Genomic DNA, 21,133 nt, shown 5'->3' on the forward strand with positions numbered 1-21,133 from the left:
GGAGTGTGATAGAGACTGCATGAGAGAGAGAGATATACAGAGATATTAACATATGCATTTCCCCCCAGTAAATCCTCGTGCACTTGCGTTAGAATCTGATAGGGAGAGACGAGGGGTAGCTAGGTTGGAGGCACATTACAGAGAGAAAGAATGGGAATCAGGGTAAACTTCAGCACATGCAGCTCGTGCTGAAATAGTTAAATTTCAGCTGGGGACTGTTCAAAGCAAAGCAGCCAGAGGGTGTTTTTACTTTAAAGCAAAGAGAAATGGGAGACGAATACAAACTTTAGAAAAATACAGACTCAGAGAGAGAGAGGGAGATAGATTTAGGGAGAGAGATAGAGTTAGGGAGAGAGAGGATAGCAAGAGTATTTGCTTACACTATACCTCACGCCCCTGACTGGGTGAGTCAGAGAGAGAGGGAGAGAGAGAGAGACGGAGAAAGAGGGAGAGAGAGAGAGACGGAGAGAGAGGGAGAGAGAGAGAGAGACGGAGAGAGAGAGGGAGAGAGACGGAGAGAGAGGGAGAGAGAGACGGAGAGAGAGGGAGAGAGTGTAGCAGCAGCGATGTTTATGCTCATTCGTGAGGGATCTGCCGGTCCAGGTGGCAGCGCATCAGGGATGAACCACCAGCCGGAGAAGACCGCCAAGCAGGTAAAGACCACAGCGTGTGTGTGTGTGTGTGAAAGTGTGTGTGTGTGCGTGTGTGTGTGAAAGTGTGTGTGTGTATGCGTGTGTGTGTGTGTGTGTGTGTGCGTGTGTGTGTGCATGTGCATGTGTGCTTGTGTGCGTGTACATGTGCGTGCATGTGTGTGAGCATTTGCCTGAGTACGTACATGTGTGTGTGTGTGTGTGTGTGTATGTGCAAAACTTACAGTAGATGTTTAAGCACCTGAGGCACAGTTGATTTAGTTCAGTCTTTAGTAAAAGTCTGTGAGTCTGAATCGGGTCTGTCAGCCCTTTAGACATATGCAAAAACACCCAGGCACACTCAAACGCACACAGACACAATCAGGCACACTCAAACGCACACAGACACAATCAGGCATACTCAAACGCACTCAGACACAATCAGGCACACTCAAACGCACACAGACACAATCAGGCACACTCAAACGCACACAGACACGATCAGGCATACTCAAACGCACTCAGACACGATCAGGCACACTCAAACGCACTCAGACACGATCAGGCACACTCAAACGCACTCAGACACGATCAGGCACACTCAAACGCACTCAGACACGATCAGGCACACTCAAACGCACTCAGACACGATCAGGCACACTCAAACGCACTCAGACACGATCAGGCACACTCAAACGCACTCAGACACGATCAGGCACACTCAAACGCACACAGACACAATCAGGCATACTCAAACGCACTCAGAAATGCTCAGACACACTGAAATGCATTCAGACACACTCAGACACTCCTCCCTCCCTCTCTTTCTCCCTGATACCCTCTCTCTCCCTCCCTCGCTCTCTCTCCCTCTCATTCCATCTCTTTTTTCCCATCCCTCTCTCCATCGCTCCCTCCCTCTCCCTGTTTATTTCCCTCCCTCTCTTCCTCCCTCTCTCCCCCTCTCCCTACTTCTCTCTCTCACTCCCTCTCTCTCTCTCTCTCTCTCTCCCTCTCCCTCCCTCCCTCCCCCCATCCCTCAGGTACAGGCCGCCATTAAGAAGAAGGTGGAGAAGCAGAAGAGGAGAAGCAGTGAGACGGGCGGGGCTCTGGAGGGGGGTGGGGGGCAGGGTAAGCCCCCCCACAGGGGCCGGGCCCCCAGCGCCGCCTCCATCCTGGAGAAAGAGAGCGGGCAGGAGGAAGAGGAGGATGAGGATGAGGAGCAGAGGAAGCAGGAGAAGGAGAGGACCGACCTGCTACCCATCGTCGACTCAGTCTTTGGGCAGGTGAGGGGCGGAGTCTTTGGTCAGGTATGGGGCGGAGTCTTTGGTCAGGTATGGGGCGGAGTCTTTGGGCAGGTAAGGGGCGGAGTCTTTGGTCAGGTACGGGGCGGAGTCTTTGGGCAGGTAAGGGGCGGAGTCTTTGGTCAGGTACAGGGCAGAGTCTTTGGTCAGGTAAAGGGTGGAGTGAGCTGCCACCTGGTCAATCGATCAATCAATAATTCTGTCAATCAGACATTAACTCCATAAATCAATCAGCCATTACAAGGATCCTTTTCATTTCTATGGGGCCGTTTACAATCATAGTCACACATAGTCAAATGGCCACTAAGACTCTCTCTTAGTGGCCATTTTTCAGAGGAGGTAAAAACCAGGGGAAAACATTTAACCCAGCATGGGATCAATTAAAATCACCTCCTGCATCTCAAAGCAGGAACGTGGTGGGGCACAGATTGGAAGAGTTTCATAATGAGGAACGAATGGATGAATTAAAGGAGAAAACGAGAACCAACGTGTGATTGGCTGATTCAGCTGCCAGCTCTGTCTGTCGTTTAAAAAAAATTTCACCAATCAATTAATCATTGGTACAATGATGATCTGGTCATTGGTGCTGCAGTTAGCTGTACTCTCATGTCATTGGTGCTGTAATTAGTTACATTATGAAGTAATTTGTGCTGTGATTATCATGTACTCCAATGCAGAAGGGAATCAATTATGATTCTGCTTTATATTAATTTGCTCCATTAAGAATTAAATTCTACATGATTCCCTCAGGAAGCCATCTTCCGAGCTTCTCAAAAGCAATATAAGCTTAAGTATTATATTAAACTAAATAATGTATGACTATATACATTTTAATGCAAGTCTGAACAGGGTACATGTGAATGGGTGTGAAGTGTGAGTGAGAAAGTGTGTGTACCTGTCTGTGTGGGCAGAGAAACAAGGAGACAGAGACACAATTAAGAAATTAGACAATTTAAGTCAGGACAACTCATGAATTCAGATTAAATATTTATATGATTGTGTAAATACATTTTGTGGTTTGACACTGAATATAGATCTGCTTCAGGTACTACAGTGCATGCACCAGAGTGCACTACCCTGTCTAACAGGGAGCACTATACATCTCCCCTACTAAACTAGAGGAATACCAGAACCCCCCCAGTACCCCTGGGTGATGGAGGGTGAGAACAATTCTGAGCAGCAACAGTGAAGCATGCAAAACAGCGAAGGCAAGCAGCAGCACTGAGCGTTGGTTTTAAAAAGACTCTCCATTGGTGATGTGTACCTGTGTACAGTTAAAAGGAAAGTAATGTGTGCATGCGATTGGTTGATTATTCAAACGCGTGAGTATGCAGTTGCTGGGGTCGACTGATTGGATGGCTGCAACTAGAGTTTCCTGGCAGAACAAGTATGTAAGTCTAGTATCCAAACACAGGATCCTTATCTCCAACCACCCAACATGAATGAGATCACATTAACATGCTGACATCTTGGTAATATCAAATGATCAGAAGCCCATGTGATGAATATTTATGAGTGGGACTAGGTATCCAATGCCATAGTTATATGTCATGAATATTCACGAAGGAGACAAGATAGCCAATGTGATCACACCACAAAATGAATATCCAAAAAGGTGGATCAGATAGTCAGTGTGATAACTACAGCCATGAATAGATATGAATAGATATGAATAGAACATATGAGTAGCCAATGAGATGAATTATGCCAATATTCATTGCTTCAGTGTGAATATTAATGAGGAGGTCAATTCAATGGATAAGACAGGAAAGGGCATTTTCCAGGCAACTTTGTTGAAATCTACTCTAACAGATCTACAACACTATACTGTGTAAAAAAAAAAAAAGCACAACTTGTAGATCATATATATGACACACATATTATGAAACATACACTGTAGTAATTGCACAGGAAATGGTGTACTGTTTCTGGAAAATAAAATACGGCTGTTAATTTTATAATGAAACGATACTCCTGAAGGTGCATTGAAAATTTAAACCTGCCAGGTCATGGCTGCAGTGAAGCATCTGGTTTGGACTCATTTTGGATTCACTAAACAAAACCAAAAATGCATCTCATGGTCATTGGAACAACTACAAAACACAGGTTCGATAAGGTATGATACTCATTTTGTACAGCTATTTATAGCCAAGAACACAGTTCAGATCACGCAGTGAACATTATTCTGACCTAGCTTATGCCAAGCCAAACTAGGGGGAGGAACAAGCTGCAATATTAGGACAGAAGGGACCAGGCGTGCACGTGTTTCATCAGCTCTGATTGTGAGTTCACTGTTTTTAGCTGAATTCGGTGCAGAAACACTCTGGGTCACAGTTGTTGTTGTTGTTGTTGTGGTTGTGCTGTATTTGAGGCTTTTAAATACTTAAAACTAAATACAATACCTTTTAAAAATGTTTTAAAACATTCTTCAAGTATGTATTGTTGATGATTTATAGTGACATAAAACATCATCAGTACATGCGCACCCACAAACACACACACACACACACACGCATGAACGCACGCACACACAGGCATGCACACACACACACACAAGCACAAATGGCAGCACCAGAGTATTATTCTCGTGGAAATAGCACAAAATAACTGGTTTCCCTTATTGGATACTGCGGCTGAAGTAAGCTGTTTTTAGGTGTGGTTACTGCTGCAGGACAGACACGCGTTTGCTGGGTCTGTGGGTCTGCCGGGCTACAGGACGCCAGCAGGACGTGCTGACGTTGTGACAGGCGGGCGGGCGGGCGGGCAGGCAGGCGGGCAGGCGGGCGGGCGGGCGAGCGGGTGGGCGGGCGGGTGGGCAGGCGGGCAGGCGGGCGGGCGGGGGGGCAGGCGGGCGGGCGGGCGGGCGGGCGAGCGGGCGGGCGGGCGAGCGGGCAGGCGGGCGAGCGGGTGGGCGGGCGGGCGGGCGGGCGGGCGGGCGGGCGGCGAGCTCGTGAAGCTGGGTGCTGAGGGCGAGGTGGCTGTCGTTAAAGCAGCGTGTGGTTAAAATCGGTGAACACCGTAGATCCTCTTACCGTCCCTTTGCATAATGCAGGTCTGCTGAAATATTCATGGTAAGAACCATAGTTCAGATAAGATCGGGAGAGCAAGGCCAACCAGTTGTGGCAGATGCAATCCACCCCCCCCTCCTCCCCCCCCAAATATTTCTACCCGGCGCAACACTGCCCATGAATTCCTGTGAATAATTGAACACGACACAGGACGGCCATGGAAGGAAGAAACAGGATTAAAAACCCGCGGACCGATCGCTAATCAGTACTCAGCGAGCGCGCGCCCCCGCCGCTGAGCGCCCTCGGCTCGCTGGCTCCGTGTCACGTTTCCGTCGCACGTCCAGAGTGACCGGAGGCGCCGCTCCTCGCCGGCGGCGCCGAGCGGGCCTGGTGTAGTGTTACTCCCTGCGCGTTCGGATAGGGTTAGGGTTAGGGTTAGGGTTAGGGATAGCCTGAAGCTCAACACTGTGACTCTGGACACTCGATAACGGGCGGTGAAACGATAAGACGCGCCCGTATCATGTCGGAAATGAACTCGGTCACTGTTGACAGGTGATGCGTGGCTCTGTTTGGGTAACAGGTCCGTTCCGGGAAAGGCAGTTAGGCCTGCATCTGTACTTTGCTTTTTTGGGTATGGTGATATGCCACTTCAGTTTCTGTCAGTGAACTCTAGGCACACAAGATTAAGGAGTTTTTGCCAATGCTATGAATATTAGCCTGAAATATATTGTGCTGAAAATAGGCATATGTCCAAAACATTATCACCCACCCATGTTTCCTTGATTTTTTAAGGACACAGCAAAACACACTTGCGTGAATCTCGAATAATTTGCAGGTAAGATTGAGAACCATTAAAATCTCCCGGACTTTATGAGAAATTCAGTGTAAGAAAGCGTAAACCCTCACGGAGACAACCATACCCCCTCAGCGAGAACGGACGACACAGGTCTGCTTGTGTGCGGGCGCCATCTGGTGGTTATGTGTTGTCACTGCACATTTAATTTTAGTGCCTCAGTTTTAGTGACCTGTGATCTGCTGCCCTCTGGTGCATTGGTGAGAGCATTGCATGCTATTCAACAGTTACTGTGCAAAGTAACAGATCAGCATACTCTACATACTCAACCTACCTACCTAAGTGCCTACCTACCTACCTACATACATACATACATACATACATACCTACCTAACAGCCTACCTACCTACCTATCTACATACATACATACTCTACATACTCAGCCTGCCTACCTACCTACCTACCTACCTACCGACATACATACATACCTACCTAACCTGCCTACATACCTAGATACATACATACATACCTACCTAACAGTCTACCTACCTAACAGCCTACATACATACATACATACATACATATATGCCTACAGGTATGGGAAGCTGCACTGTAGGAGGCTGTTTTTTGGATAAACTGTGGTCAGTAAATATCCCAGGTCAAACTGTGGTCTTAACTCAGTCAAAGCTCTGTATAAATACAATATTATATAATCTATAATGTACACATGCATTATTATGGACCGCTGGGGGGGGAGAGGTCATGGGATAGGCATCCCATTTCAGATCCCTGCTAATGCCTCCAGAACCAATCCAATCAGGGCGTGCTGACAGACTCTGATTGGATTGGCCAAAGCAATTTCATCAGTAATGACTTCAGGAGCGATTATCACCACAGCTGCACCCTCCTCTTCTCTGGTCTCCTAAACCGCTGGCGTCCCAAACCCCCACCCCAGCTCTGCGCTCTGCTTTTACCCCTGTATCTGAGTCACCTGCACTGCCCAGCTTTAATCTCACCCCCCCCCACCCCAGCTCTGCGCTCTGCTTTTACCCCTGTATCTGAGTCACCTGCACTGCCCAGCTTTAATCTCACCCCCCCCCCACCCCAGCTCTGCACTCTGCTTTTACCCCTGTATCTGAGTCACCTGCACTGCCCAGCTTTAATCTCATCCCCCCCCCCACCCCCTGTCCCCCTCCCACCCCAGCTCTGCACTCGGCTTTTACCCCTGTATCTGAGTCACCTGCACTGCCCAGCTTTAATCTCACCTCCCCCCCCAACCCCTCTCCCCCTCCCACCCCCACGTCAGTAAAATCAAACTATCAGGACCCTCACAATCCTCAGCTACCACTGTCATAATCCTCTGCTTGTTAGGGATTTCATTTTATGAGGCACTGATTTTGCAATCCCACCTCTCTCTATCACTCTCTCTCTCTCTCTGTGTCTCTCTCCCTCCCTCTCCCCCTTTCTCTCCTCATTAATCTTTCTCAACTGTAATTTTATAAATACATGTACATTTGAAGCCTTAGCCATTTGAAGTATTATTTTCATAATTGTTCCCTAATTATTGATTCTGTTGAATAAATGTGTTTTAATCAGGAAAGAAATGCTGGACTAGTTCAGCACAAAAATGGGGGGGAGGGGGGGTGTAGTGATTTTGGTCCCAAAGAGAGCCCTGACATTTGGGCATCTGGGAGGATTAAGGAGCATTACTCCAGTGATTACAGTCAGACTCCTTCCTGTGTGTGCTGTGAAACTCAGCAGCAGATCCATCTGGTTTTAGGGGTGAGAAGCCTGCTCTCACCGGCTGCCTAAAATAAGAACTGCAAAAACAACCTGTGTCCAACTACTGCTCAACGCCTTTCCAAAGTTCACGTTCTGAGTTTCATTAGCAGAGTCTGTGTGTTTCAGAGTTATTGTGTTTCTATGTGTGTGTGTGTGTATAATTAATTATCATTCTGTGTGCTGGCATATGTAACTTCACTAGCTTTATATCAGCGGGTCAGTTATGCGTCTATCTGTGAGCCAGAGTCTGTTTCCCTCTTGGTCCCACTTGCTGTAATTACTGCTGATTAGCTGTCAGATATCGGTCTGGATCAATAAGAGTGCTAATTCAACATGGGAAGGAAATACTACTGTGCATATGAAAGATCAGGACAGGTATGTTGTCTCATGCATAAAGGTGCACAGCTATGGTCTCGCATGTATAAAGGGATATTGTGATTGGTGGATTGGGTGTAAAAGGGAGATGTGACTGGTGGACTGGGTGTAAAAGTCAGATGTGATTGGTGGACTGGGTGTAAAAGGCAGATGTGATTGGTGGATTGGGTGTAAAAGGCAGATGTGATTGGTGGACTGGGTGTAAAAGGCAGATGTAATGCACACCAACTGTACTCTGTCCTTCTAGGCTATAACCCTGTCATCTTATCACTCACTGACTCACTAAATGACTCACTCACTCACTCACTGGCACCATTCCTCCCCTTTCTCTCTCTATACATTACCTCCCTCTCACCCTTTAATCTGAAATGCAAGGGATTAAAAAGGCTTCTAATTCTCTCTCTCTCTCTTGCTCTTGCTCACATACACATACATCATTAGTGAAACTAGAAATTTACAGTCAGCAGAGTGAGTGTGGCAGTCCAATGCAACAAGCAAAAAGAGAGGGGGAGGGGAAAAAAGAGAGAGAGAATGCATATAGGGAAAGGGGGGACAGGGAGGGGAAATAGAGAGAGAGGGGATAGAAAGGGGAAGAGGGAGAAAGAGAGAGAGGGAGAGAAAGAGGGGATAGAGAGGGGAAATAGAGAGAGAGGGGATAGAGAGGGGAAGGGGGAGGGAGAGAGAGAGAGAGAGGGAGGGGGGGAGGGGTTGGGATTAAAGCAGGGTTAAAACAGTGACTGGGATACGGGGTAAAGGGAGAAGGCTGGGATGACTTGCGGAGCGAGGGAGCGGCGGTTTGGGAGGAGGAGGAGGGCGCAGTCGGGCTGATCTCCGCTGCGGAGGCCATTATAGTAGCAGGGTGCTCACAGGATGTCTGTGGGGTCCGTGGCCCGCGTGCCATTGGCTGGCTGGTTTTGGAGGCATCGGTAGGAATCTGACGGGCCGTCTCTCTCACGTCCTGCGTGGTCCAATCAGAGACTCAGCATCGTTAGCCTCATTAATATCGCTGTAATTAATATCGTCGCCGCCGACAACCATTAGCACTGACGGAGGCTTCAGAGCAGGGACTCTGACTGAATTACCTTTACCTGATACAGGTGATTAAGAGTCAGAAGGAGAGTGAGGGAGGGAGAGAGGACAGGGGGCGAGAGAGGGAGCGAGGGAGGAAGAGGGAGAGAGGGAGAAAGGGAGGAAGAGAGAGAGAGGGAGAGAGGTAGGAAGAGAGACAGAAGACAGGGGGGAAGAGAGAGAGGAAGCGAGAGTGAAGGAGAGAGAGGAAGAGAGAGAGAAGGAGAGAGAGGGGGGACCATACAAGGGGACCGAGGGGAGGGATGGGAAATTGCACAAAGCCGTCCATGAGAAACAAAATGAAAAAGGTAAGAATCTCCTTTTCTTTTGGGTGTGCGTTTCAAACAGCGTGTTTGTGTTTATACACATACACATGCACTATATGCACATATTATATTATTTGTATGAGTCATAAAAATAATGTGAACTTGAAATAATTCATATTTTTGACTATTTGTATTCAAGACATAGACTCGTCAGCCAACCAATGACTTAGATTAATCACAAAAGTGCAGGAACACACTGAAAACCGGCAGACGCAGTGGTTCTCCAGGAGTTTGAGATCCCTGGCTTACAGGATGGTATACTGAAATTGAACAGGAAATGAATGCGCTTAGCCTTTTCTTTTGGAGCACAGATCTGCCAGCGCAATGGAGTATGCATGTGTGAATGGATGCTGGCTCCCCCCTTTCTGTGATTCAGATAGGAGAGAGATGAGTGCTCTCTCTAGTGTAGTTCAGATAGGAGAGAGATGACTGCTCTCTCTAGTGTAGTTCAGTTAGGAGAGAGATGACTGCTCTCTCTAGTGCGGTTCAGATAGGAGAGAGATGACTGCTCTCTCTAGTGTAGTTCAGTTAGGAGAGAGATGACTGCTCTCTCTAGTGCGGTTCAGATAGGAGAGAGATGACTGCTCTCTCTAGTGTGGTTCAGATAGGAGAGAGATGACTGCTCTCTCTAGTGTAGTTCAGATAGGAGAGAGATGACTGCTCTCTCTAGTGTAGTTCAGATAGGAGAGAGATGACTGCTCTCTCTAGTGTAGTTCAGATAGGAGAGAGATGACTGCTCTCTCTAGTGTGGTTCAGATAGGAGAGAGATGACTGCTCTCTCTAGTGTAGTTCAGATAGGAGAGAGATGACTGCTCTCTCTAGTGTAGTTCAGATAGGAGAGAGATGACTGCTCTCTCTAGTGTAGTTCAGATAGGAGAGAGATGACTGCTCTCTCTAGTGTGGTTCAGATAGGAGAGAGATGACTGCTCTCTCTAGTGTGGTTCAGATAGGAGAGAGATGACTGCTCTCTCTAGTGCGGTTCAGATAGGAGAGAGATGACTGCACTCTCTAGTGTAGTTCAGATAGGAGAGAGATGACTGCTCTCTCTAGTGTGGTACAGATAGGAGAGAGATGACTGCTCTCTCTAGTGCGGTTCAGATAGGAGAGAGATGACTGCTCTCTCTAGTGCGGATCAGATGGTGTTGTATTATTGGGGGGTCTGTTTGATTGATTTCGCTCTCATCCTGCGCCGGGCCGGTGCCCGTAGGGGGGAGTGGTTCGGGAGGGGAGCGAAGCGCCCCTGACTGCGGTGGTAAAGAGAGGGTCCCGGGGCAGAAGGGCCCCGGGGGACACCGACCTGAGCGAAGAGGAGGGGCCCCTGGATGATTCGGGGAGTGACAGGGAGTTCAGCGAGCCGCTGTGCACACTGGTCCAGAACTGCACCGTGCTGCACCACATCGTGGGCCCGGCCTGCATCTTCCTCAGGCAGGGCTTCGCTCAGGCCCAGCTCGTACGTACACTACACAACATGATACACTACATACTATACACACTACACACTACAATACACTACACAACACGATACACTGCACACTATACACACTACACACGATACACTACAATATACTACACAACATGATACACTACACTGCACTACACAACATGATACACTACACTACAATACACTACACAACATGATACACTATAATACACTACACAACATGATACACTACACACTACACGCACTACACAACACAATACACTAGAATACACTACACAACATGATACACTACACACTATACGCACTACACACCATGATACACTACACAACACGATACACTAGAATACACTGCACAGTATATACATTATACACTATAATACACTACACTACAAAAACTATACTCATTATACACTATAATACACTACACACTAAACACGATACATTACACACTATATACATAATACACTATAATACACTACACAACATGACACACTATAATACACTACACACTATACACACTACACAACATGCTACACTATAATACACTACACACTATACGCACTACACACCATACACTACACACTATATACATAATGCACTATAATACACTACACCCTATACATACATTATACACTATACACATTATATACTATAATACAGTACACTATACAGATTATATATTATACACTATAACACTACACCCTAATACACCACACAGTATACACTATATACACTACACTGCATACACTATACATCATGCAACAGGACACTACAGACACTACTTTATATGCGTTATACACTATAATACACTACACTACATGCACTATATACATAATACCTTATATACACTGCACAATATATAGTACACTATATACATTATGCACTACATACATACCCTACATACATTATACATATCATGACATCATATGAAAATATCATGACACCACATGATCATGTCACGCCATCACCTGCGCGCCTATGCAGTCACCTGCCATTTCTCTCATAAAACCTGACAGATGCCTGAGAGCTGGTCCTTTGTGCTGCGTAAAGTCACGACAGCGTAAAAAGGGTCACCTGCTCCGTGCCCGTCTGCTGCCTCAGCAGGAAACAGCTTGGGTTCGAGAGAGAGAGCAGAGGACAGAGACGGGCAATGGTCACATCTGCTCTCTAATCCCAGAATCCTCTCCACCGTCATCTCCTCCCACCCCCTCCAACCCAGGTCTAAAACCGCTCCTGTCACGCATCTTTGTGCCTGTGGCTCTCCATGCGTTCCATTTTTGACGTGTGTGAGCATGCATGCATATGTATGTGTGTGAATATGCTTGTGAGTGTGTATGCGTGTGCATGCCTGTGTGTGTATGTGCGCGTGTGTGTGTGCATATTGGCATAGCCTGGAATTCGGTTGGCGATGGAGATATGAAATTCCTATCCTAAGTGACATAGTTACTCAGGTTCTGCATTGAGGGAGGGGATGGCTGGACAGAATGGGGGAATAGGACTATTTACAGTATATAGTTCTCTGGCAGTGATTATCCATGTCTGCTTGGATTCAGAATTTTCTGTTCTTCACGATCAATACTTTATCGACGTCTGCTGGAGTTTGGTGAAGAGGTTCAAACACGAAAACTCCCTGGACTATGTCTAAGTGTTTGTGTGAGCGTGTGTGTGTTTGCGTGAGTGTGTGTGCTTGTGTGTCTGTGTGTGATTGTGAGTAAGCGTTTGCATGCGTATGAGCTTCCGTGCATGTGCGCGGACTATAATTTCAAACAAACAATGGACATGTGTCCGTGTGTCTTTCACACTAAACCTCCCAAATCTTCTTATCTTCAGCTGTTGCCTGGCAACTACCACCCAGTAATCTGGGGACTATGTCGATTTCTGATCCATGCCATTCCTAGGGTAGCTTTCAAATTGACCTCAAAAAAATACCCCCTATAACTATGGGCAAAAAGACACAGAAGAGTTCTTTGCCAATAATTACACATTTAAGGGGTAAGATCATGAATACTGATAGAATATTATTAACTGACCATTCTGTAGTTGATGTAACAATCACTGCTGGAAGCAATGCAGTTCTAGAACACAGACAAAAAAAGAAAGAAAAAAAAAAGAAAAGAAAAACATTTCTCGTTTTTATTTGTGTCCATGTCTCAAAAATGTTCTGTTTGGGTACATTTATGTGTATTTATGTGTGTGCATGTGAGTGTGTGAGAGCATGTGTGTCTGCGTGTGTGAGCGTGTGAGTGTATGTGTATGTGGCTGTGTGTGAGTGTGTAATTGTGTGTGTGAGAGCGTGTGTGTGTGTGTGTGTGTGTGTGTGTGTGTGTGTGTGTGAGTGTGTGAGCGTGAGTGTGTGTGACTGTGCGTGAGTGTGTGCAGCGTAGTGTGTTATCTGCTTCTCATAGTCTGTCTCTCCGTGTCCCTCTGCACACACTGAAGGACAGAGAGCTGCGCCCTGAGGAGATTGAAGGTACACTCAGGGTCTCTAATGCACACTGTGCACGTCTTTACACCCTTTCTTCCCTTCTTCCCATCCCCATCCGCTCGGCCACTTTCACATGGTGTACCCTGGGCATGATACTCTACCCTGGGTATGATACTCTACTCAGGGTATGATACTCTACTCTGGGCATGATACTCTACTCTGGGCATGATACTCTACTCTGGGTATGATACTCTACCCTGGGCATGATACTCTACCCTGGGTATGATACTCCACTCTGGGTATGATACTCTACCCTGGGTATGATACTCTACTCTGGGCATGATACTCTACCCTGGGCATGATACTCTACCCTGGGCATGATACTCTACCCTGGGCATGATACTCTACTCTGGGTATGATACTCTACTCTGGGTATGATACTCTACCCTGGGTATGATACTCTACCCTGGGCATGATACTCTACTCTGGGCATGATACTCTACTCTGGGTATGATACTCTACCCTGGGCATGATACTCTACTCTGGGTATTATACTCTACTCTGGGTATGATACTCTACCCTGGGCATGATACTCTACCCTGGGCATGATACTCTACCCTGGGTATGATACTCTACCCTGGGCATGATACTCTACCCTGGGTATGATACTCTACTCTGGGCATGATACTCTACTCTGGGCATGATACTCTACTCTGGGTATGATACTCTACTCTGGGCATGATACTCTACCCTGGGCATGATACTCTACTCTGGGTATGATACTCTACTCTGGGTATGATACTCTACTCTGGGCATGATACTCTACCCTGGGCATGATACTCTACTCTGGGTATGATACTCTACTCTGGGCATGATACTCTACCCTGGGCATGATACTCTACCCTGGGTATGATACTCTACTCTGGGTATGATACTCTACTCTGGGTATGATACTCTACCCTGGTTATGATACTCTACCCTGGGTATGATACTCCACTCTGGGTATGATACTCTACCCTGGGTATGATACTCTACCCTGGGCATGATACTCTACTCTGGGTATGATACTCTACCCTGGGTATGATACTCTACTCTGGGTATGATACTCTACTCTGGGCATGATACTCTACTCTGGGCATGATACTCTACTCTGGGCATGATACTCTACCCTGGGTATGATACTCTACTCTGGGTATGATACTCTACTCTGGGCATGATACTCTACCCTGGGTATGATACTCTACCCTGGGTATGATACTCTACCCTGGGCATGATACTCTACCCTGGGTATGATACTCTACTCTGGGTATGATACTCTACTCTGGGTATGATACTCTACCCTGGTTATGATACTCTACCCTGGGTATGATACTCCACTCTGGGTATGATACTCTACCCTGGGCATGATACTCTACCCTGGGCATGATACTCTACTCTGGGTATGATACTCTACCCTGGGTATGATACTCTACTCTGGGTATGATACTCTACTCTGGGCATGATACTCTACTCTGGGCATGATACTCTACCCTGGGTATGATACTCTACTCTGGGTATGATACTCTACTCTGGGCATGATACTCTACCCTGGGTATGATACTCTACCCTGGGTATGATACTCTACCCTGGGCATGATACTCTACTCTGGGTATGATACTCTACTCTGGGTATGATACTCTACTCTGGGCATGATACTCTACCCTGGGTATGATACTCTACCCTGGGTATGATACTCTACCCTGGGCATGATACTCTACCCTGGGCATGATACTCTACTCTGGGTATGATACTCTACCCTGGGCATGATGCAAAAATAAATGAGAAAAAATGTTTTTAAAAATATTTGTGTGTGCGGGTGCGTGTGTGCGTGCATGTGTGCATGTGCGCATGTGTGTGCGTGTGTGTGCGTGTGTGTGTTGTGCAGAGCTGAACGAAGCCTTTGTGGAGTTTGATAAGGATAAGGATGGCTACATCAGCTGTAGGGACCTGGGGGAGTGCATGAGGACCATGGGCTACATGCCCACAGAGATGGAGCTGATCGAGCTGAGCCAGCAGATTGGTGAGTATACCACATCACAAACACTGCATATACCACAGCACACCACTGCACAAACACAGCATATACCACAGCACAAACACAGCATATACAACTGCACAAACACAGAATATACCACTGCACAAACACAGCATATACCACTGCACAAACACAGCATATACCACTGCACAAACACAGCATATACCACTGCACAAACACAGCATATACCACTTCACAAACACAGAATATACCACTGCACAAACACTGCATATACCACAGCACAAACACAGCATATACCACTGCACACCACAGCACAAACACAGAATATACCACTGCATAGCACTGTATAGACAGCACAGTGCTTCTGACCACAAATCACTACAACAACTGGGACAGAATGTCACTCAAATTAGCTGTACTGCAAAAACGACAAAATCCATTTTAGACCACATTTATTATACATGCTATTCAGGATATATTAAGTTGTCTGGATCAAATATATTGTTTTTACTACTAATATTTTTAGCACACCAGTGTAACGCTGTGAGATGTTGGCGGGGAGTCCTAACTGTGACTAACAAGTAAACCAAGAATATTTTAGCACAGTTTGGCTAGCTCAGTGATCACTAAATCTGAGGGTTTTATTTAGTAAAACTGTAACACTTACGTTTCCTGAAGGACGAATGTTGATTGCACCCTGGGGTGCGTCCAAATACTTCACAAAATGGGACGCCCCCCTGGCCGCAGCCGGAGATTCACCGATCGTAATTAGTACTCCCATCCTGCAGGTGGCGGAAAGATAGATTTTGAGGACTTTGTTGGGCTAATGGGACCCAAGATGCTGGCAGAGACTGCAGACATGATTGGAGTGAAGGAGCTAAGGGATGCCTTCAGGGAGGCAAGTTTAATACATTCATATCTTTTGTTGCCATATTTTCAGGAATGTCTGTTTGATATGAAAGTATGTAAATATGAAATAGTATGTCAGAGAGACCCACTTTGTAAATTAATTTTAAGTGTTATGCAGGTTGCAGTGAGGTCTGTTTTGTATATTTATTTTAAATGCTGAGCAGGGTTGTCTTTTCCTCAAAATTCTCCCCTCTCTCTCTCCCCCCTCCCACCCCTCAGTTTGACTCTAACGGCGATGGGCAGATCAGCCTATCAGAGCTGAGGGAGGCCATGAAGAAGCTGATGGGGGAGCAGCTGAACCCCCGAGAGATCGATGAGATCCTCAGAGACGTGGACCTGAATGGAGACGGACTGGTGGACTTCGAGGGTGAGAGAGGGGGAGAGAGGGAGAGAGAGGGGGAGGGAGAGAGAGAGAGAGAGAGAGGGGGAGGGAGAGAGAAAGAGGGGGAGAGAGGGGGAGGGAGAGAAAGAGAGGGGGAGAGAGGGGGAGGGAGGGGGAGAAAGGGAGAGAGGGGGAGGGAGAGAAAGAGAGGGGGAGAGAGGGAGAGGGAGGGGGAGAGAGGGAGAGAGAGGGGGAGGGAGAGAGAGAGGGGGGGAGGGGGGAGAGGGAGACGGAGAGAGGGAGAGAGGTGAGGAGGGGGAGAAAGAGGGAGGGAGAGAGGGAGAGAGAGAGAGGATGTGAGCATGGGAGAGAGCAGGAGAGGTTTAGCATAGTTAGATTCATTGAACATTATCTGTGCAATTAATCCACTATTTTATCCGACCTCTTACCGCTGTTTTCTCAACTTGCAAGGTCTTCTTGAGCGTTTTTAACTTGCCATGAAGTTCCATGAATTTCCCAAGAACTGATTTTTTCATTGTTTTCTATAAAACTATTTTCATCCGCATTTTATTCTCTCGATTTTGAGTAGTCCTCCATCTCCATCTCTGATTCTTTCTGACCCCCTGACTGACTCTCTCTGTCTCTCACTCCACAGAGTTCGTCCGTATGATGTCCCGTTGACACCAGCTAAGTCCAGAAAAGGGGAAGGAGGGAACTGTCAACCTTTTCTTTTGTGTATACAATATAGATTCTTTTTTTTTTTTTTACTTTTTTGGTCATCCTTCATTAAATTGTCCATGTGGAAAACCAACATAAATCTTTACAATAAGATAACTCTATTATTTGTTCAGTTAGGACATTATGGGTAGTGGACTGCGATACCTGTCCTGCAACTAAAAACTTTGGCTTTAACTTAGGATAAAGGTCCTGATGATGGCGTGAAAAAGAACAAGCAGCACTTTAATGCTAACACATATATGCTAACTGGCATAAGCAATAATGAACCGCAGAATAAATCTGCATTTTAAAAACGTTTACTTGCTTTACTGTATTGTTTTATTTAACAGGGACTGTTGCCCGTCACAACTGATGCACCAGAGTTACCTCCATGACTAATTTTCATCCGTGGTTTCTGGGCAGGGAACACTTTATACAGAATACATGAAAATAAAACAAGGAAGAAATACATTACTGACTGACTGAATATATGACTGAAAAGGCTGATTGGCCAAAGGTTGTTGATATAAACTGTGAAAAGTCATCAAGAACGTTTATAACCTTAAAAGTAAAGCAAGCATTTGCATAAAATGTTGTCAAATGTCAGCAAAATATATCTTTTTATCATATTGCCATGGTGATAATTTCTTGACTTATTTGTCCAGTATTTTCAGTTACTGTGGACCAGCTCGGATTTGGCCAGTCTTCCTGTGGTCCACAGCAGTTAAACCTGTGTCATAAGCTAATGCAACAAATTAAATCTCTCAGGCTAACATTCAAAACAGTTATATATTTGCAAGTTCATATATGCAGACTATGCAACTGTGCTTGTACTCCGTTCATTGAATTAACTCCTCTTCTTTTTGCACTATGGTAAAGACATTATTTGGGTAATGGCAAAGTTTACAGTACTGTAATCTTTTTTTGTAAAACGTTTATATCAAATCCACAATTGTCTCCATGTGTGAGTCACAGTAGAGTCACAGAGTCACAGCCAGGACAGTGGAAATTATTCACGTCAGTTGAGGTCAGGCACGAGAGTGTGCTGTAGTATGTCACCATGGACACTCTTGACTAAACTCAGGTAAGAAAAGGGCTATATTCTGTTCAGAGTTCACCACAGTTAGACTGACAGGAAAAGTATATCTAAGCCAATAACTTTTCACCTTTATTGTTGTGAGGAGTAAATCAAATAAGTTGACAGCACAGAAATCTGATACCCAAATGTTTGTGTTTCTGTCTAGTAAATAAAATCATAATTATTTGAATGTGACCCATCCCCACAAAATTTATTTAAATTAAAAAAGTTTCACAGGGCAATTTGGGAAATGTTAATTTCTTTTTGACAATCAGTTGCATCACTGGTGTGTTTATCAAGTCTAATGTTGTAAATACAATCATTTTCTAAAACAAATCCTAAAGATTGCTTATTGTGATGTTCATTAATGTGATGATCCTAACTTTTCAACAAATAAAACTGAATTAAATTAATTAAAAGTATCAATTTCAAATTGTTTGGTTGTTTGTCATGATTAAGAAGGGCAAATCTGCTGGACTTCAGCTGGAACTAGGCATTATGTTCAGAACTTTTGAACCCCGGTGGTATTTTGGTTAGATTATACTGGCGGTATTTTGGTTAGATTATAGTGGCGGTATTTTGGTTAGATTATACTATATTATACTGGCGGTTTTTTTTGTTATATACAAATAACTACATTAAATATTTTGATATATTTCAGGACATACATACATTTACTCTGGCACTCCAGCAGTGCCCTCTTAAGCACACATAGAAAATAATCTTAAAGAACACAATTTTACAACTTTCACAACATACACATCATCACATTCACAAGTGAAGACACATACGATTCAAACACATAACATTTATAAGACCATATTGGTGCATCATGCCCTTAACCCCAACATATTCATCTTTTAAAAATGTTTTGCTTATACAGTATTAGAATATTCTGTGGGATACAGACACCATGCACACAGAACTGTCTCTGTACTCAAGGTATGACTGTGGAGTCAGTGTTGTACGCATATGTTCCAGAACTTTGTGCTGTGAGTGGACCAGGTTCAGCCTTGCGTGGTGGGTATTTGTGGGGATTTGCATGTCTCTTTTTGGGGTGCCCAGTCCTCCCTCCCCCCCAGCACAGCCATGAGCTGGGCTCCTACTGCAGCCCCTATTGCTGCTCCTGCCCCAGCTCCCCCCACCGCCCCCCTAAACGCCCCTACAGCAGCACCGATGACTGCCCCCAGTGTCATGGCAACAGGGTGGAGACAGGGCTTCACGAAAAACTGCTCCTTCTCCTCCCTGTCTGTCCTCCTCTTCTCCTTTCTCACTTTCTGCACCTCCCCACCCGAGGCTCCTCGCTCACTCTGCACCTGCGTCTGTTCCTCCCCTTTCATCCTCATCCTCAGGTCCTCTTCCCCTTTTCTCCACTCCTCCCTCACCACATCTTCCCTTTGCCTAGACCCTTCAAAGTTTATTTTCAATTCCTCTTCCCTGTCCCTCTGCTGCTCCTCAAAGATCAGTTTTAACTCCTCTTCCCTGTTCCTTTGCTGCTCCTCAAAGGTCAGTTTTAACTCCTCTTCCATGTTCCTCTGCCGCTCCTCAAAGATCAGTTTTAGCTCCTCTTCCCTGTTCCTCTGCCACTCCTCAAAGCTCAGCTTTAGCCCCTCTTCCCTGTTCCTCTGCTGCTCCTCAAAGATCAGTTTGTACTCCTCTTCCCTGTTCCTTTGCTGCTCCTCAAAAATCAGTTTTAACTCCTCTTCCCTGTTCCTTTGCTGTTCCTCAAAAGTCAGTTTTAGCTCCTCTTCCCTGTTCCTCTGCTGCTCCTCAAAGATCAGTTTTAGCTCCTCTTCCCTGTTCCTCTGCTGCTCCTCAAAGATCAGTTTTAACTCCTCTTCCCTGTTCCTTTGCTGCTCCTCAAAGCTCAGCTTTAGCTCCTCTTCCCTGTCCCTCTGCTGCTCCTCAAAGATCAGTTTGTACTCCTCTTCCTTGTCCCTCTGCTGCTCCTCAAAAATCAGTTTTAACTCCTCTTCCCTGTTCCTTTGCTGTTCCTCAAAAGTCAGTTTTAGCTCCTCTTCCCTGTTCCTCTGCTGCTCCTCAAAGATCAGTTTGTACTCCTCTTCCCTGTTCCTCTGCTGCTCCTCAAAGATCAGTTTGTACTCCTCTTCCCTGTTCCTTTGCTGCTCCTCAAAGGTCAGTTTTAACTCCTCTTCCCTGTTCCTCTGTTGCTCCTCAAAGATCAGTTTTAACTCCTCTTCTCTGTTCCTCTGCTGCTCCTCAAAGATCAGTTTGTACTCCTCTTCCTTGTTCCTCTGCTGCTCCTCAAAAGTCAGGTTTAACTCCTCTTCCCTGTTCCTTTGCTGCTCCTCAAAGATCAGTTTGTACTCCTCTTCCCTGTTCCTCTGCTGCTCCTCAAAGATCAGTTTGTACTCCTCTTCCTTGTCCCTCTGCTGCTCCTCAAAAGTCAGTTTTAACTCCTCTTCCCTGTTCCTTTGCTGCTCCTCAAAAGTCAGTTTTAACTCCTCTTCCTTGTTCCTCTGCTGCTCCTCAAAGATCAGTTTGTACTCCTCTTCCCTGTTCCTCTGCTCCTCCTCTTGCTCCTGGGTTTTCAGCTTGTAACTCCTCCTCGCCTCCTCCACCTCCCTCTCCTTCTCCTCCAGCCGCAGTCTCAGGGCCTCCTCCCCCTCGCTGACCCTCCTCTGCGGTCCCCCCTCCCCTTCCCCCTCCCACTCACCCAGGGGCGGAGTTTGGGGCTTGTAGTGCCAGCCGTCATTGGCCACCACCATCCTCTCGATCTTCTCCAGCAGCTGGGTCACCTGCCGGGCCTGAGCGGGCGTGGCCCTGCTGGAGAGGGCGTGGCACCTGCCCCCACACGCTTCCGCCAGCCTCTGGAGGTCCCGCCCCCTCCGCTCCACCTGCTGCTGGACGGGGGCGTCGCCCAGCCGGTCGGCCTTGGTGAAGAGCAGGATGGTGTGCCTCCA

At 46.3% G+C, this 21,133-nt stretch overlaps 1 protein-coding gene across 1 annotated transcript; it reads left to right on the forward strand.

The window, feature by feature from the left end:
* Positions 1-488: 488 nt before the first annotated feature.
* On the forward strand, positions 489-17,449 carry LOC118231630 (calcium-binding protein 2-like). Its single transcript, XM_035425651.1, has 7 exons — positions 489-653; positions 1,670-1,912; positions 13,163-13,193; positions 15,073-15,207; positions 15,972-16,081; positions 16,312-16,459; positions 17,070-17,449. Exons 1-7 carry the CDS (start codon positions 567-569, stop codon positions 17,093-17,095), a joined length of 780 nt encoding a protein of 259 aa, XP_035281542.1. The 5' UTR covers positions 489-566; the 3' UTR covers positions 17,096-17,449.
* Positions 17,450-21,133: the final 3,684 nt, after the last annotated feature.

The sequence above is a fragment of the Anguilla anguilla genome, chromosome 7 (genome assembly GCF_013347855.1).
Source record: "Anguilla anguilla isolate fAngAng1 chromosome 7, fAngAng1.pri, whole genome shotgun sequence".
NCBI lineage: Eukaryota > Metazoa > Chordata > Actinopteri > Anguilliformes > Anguillidae > Anguilla > Anguilla anguilla.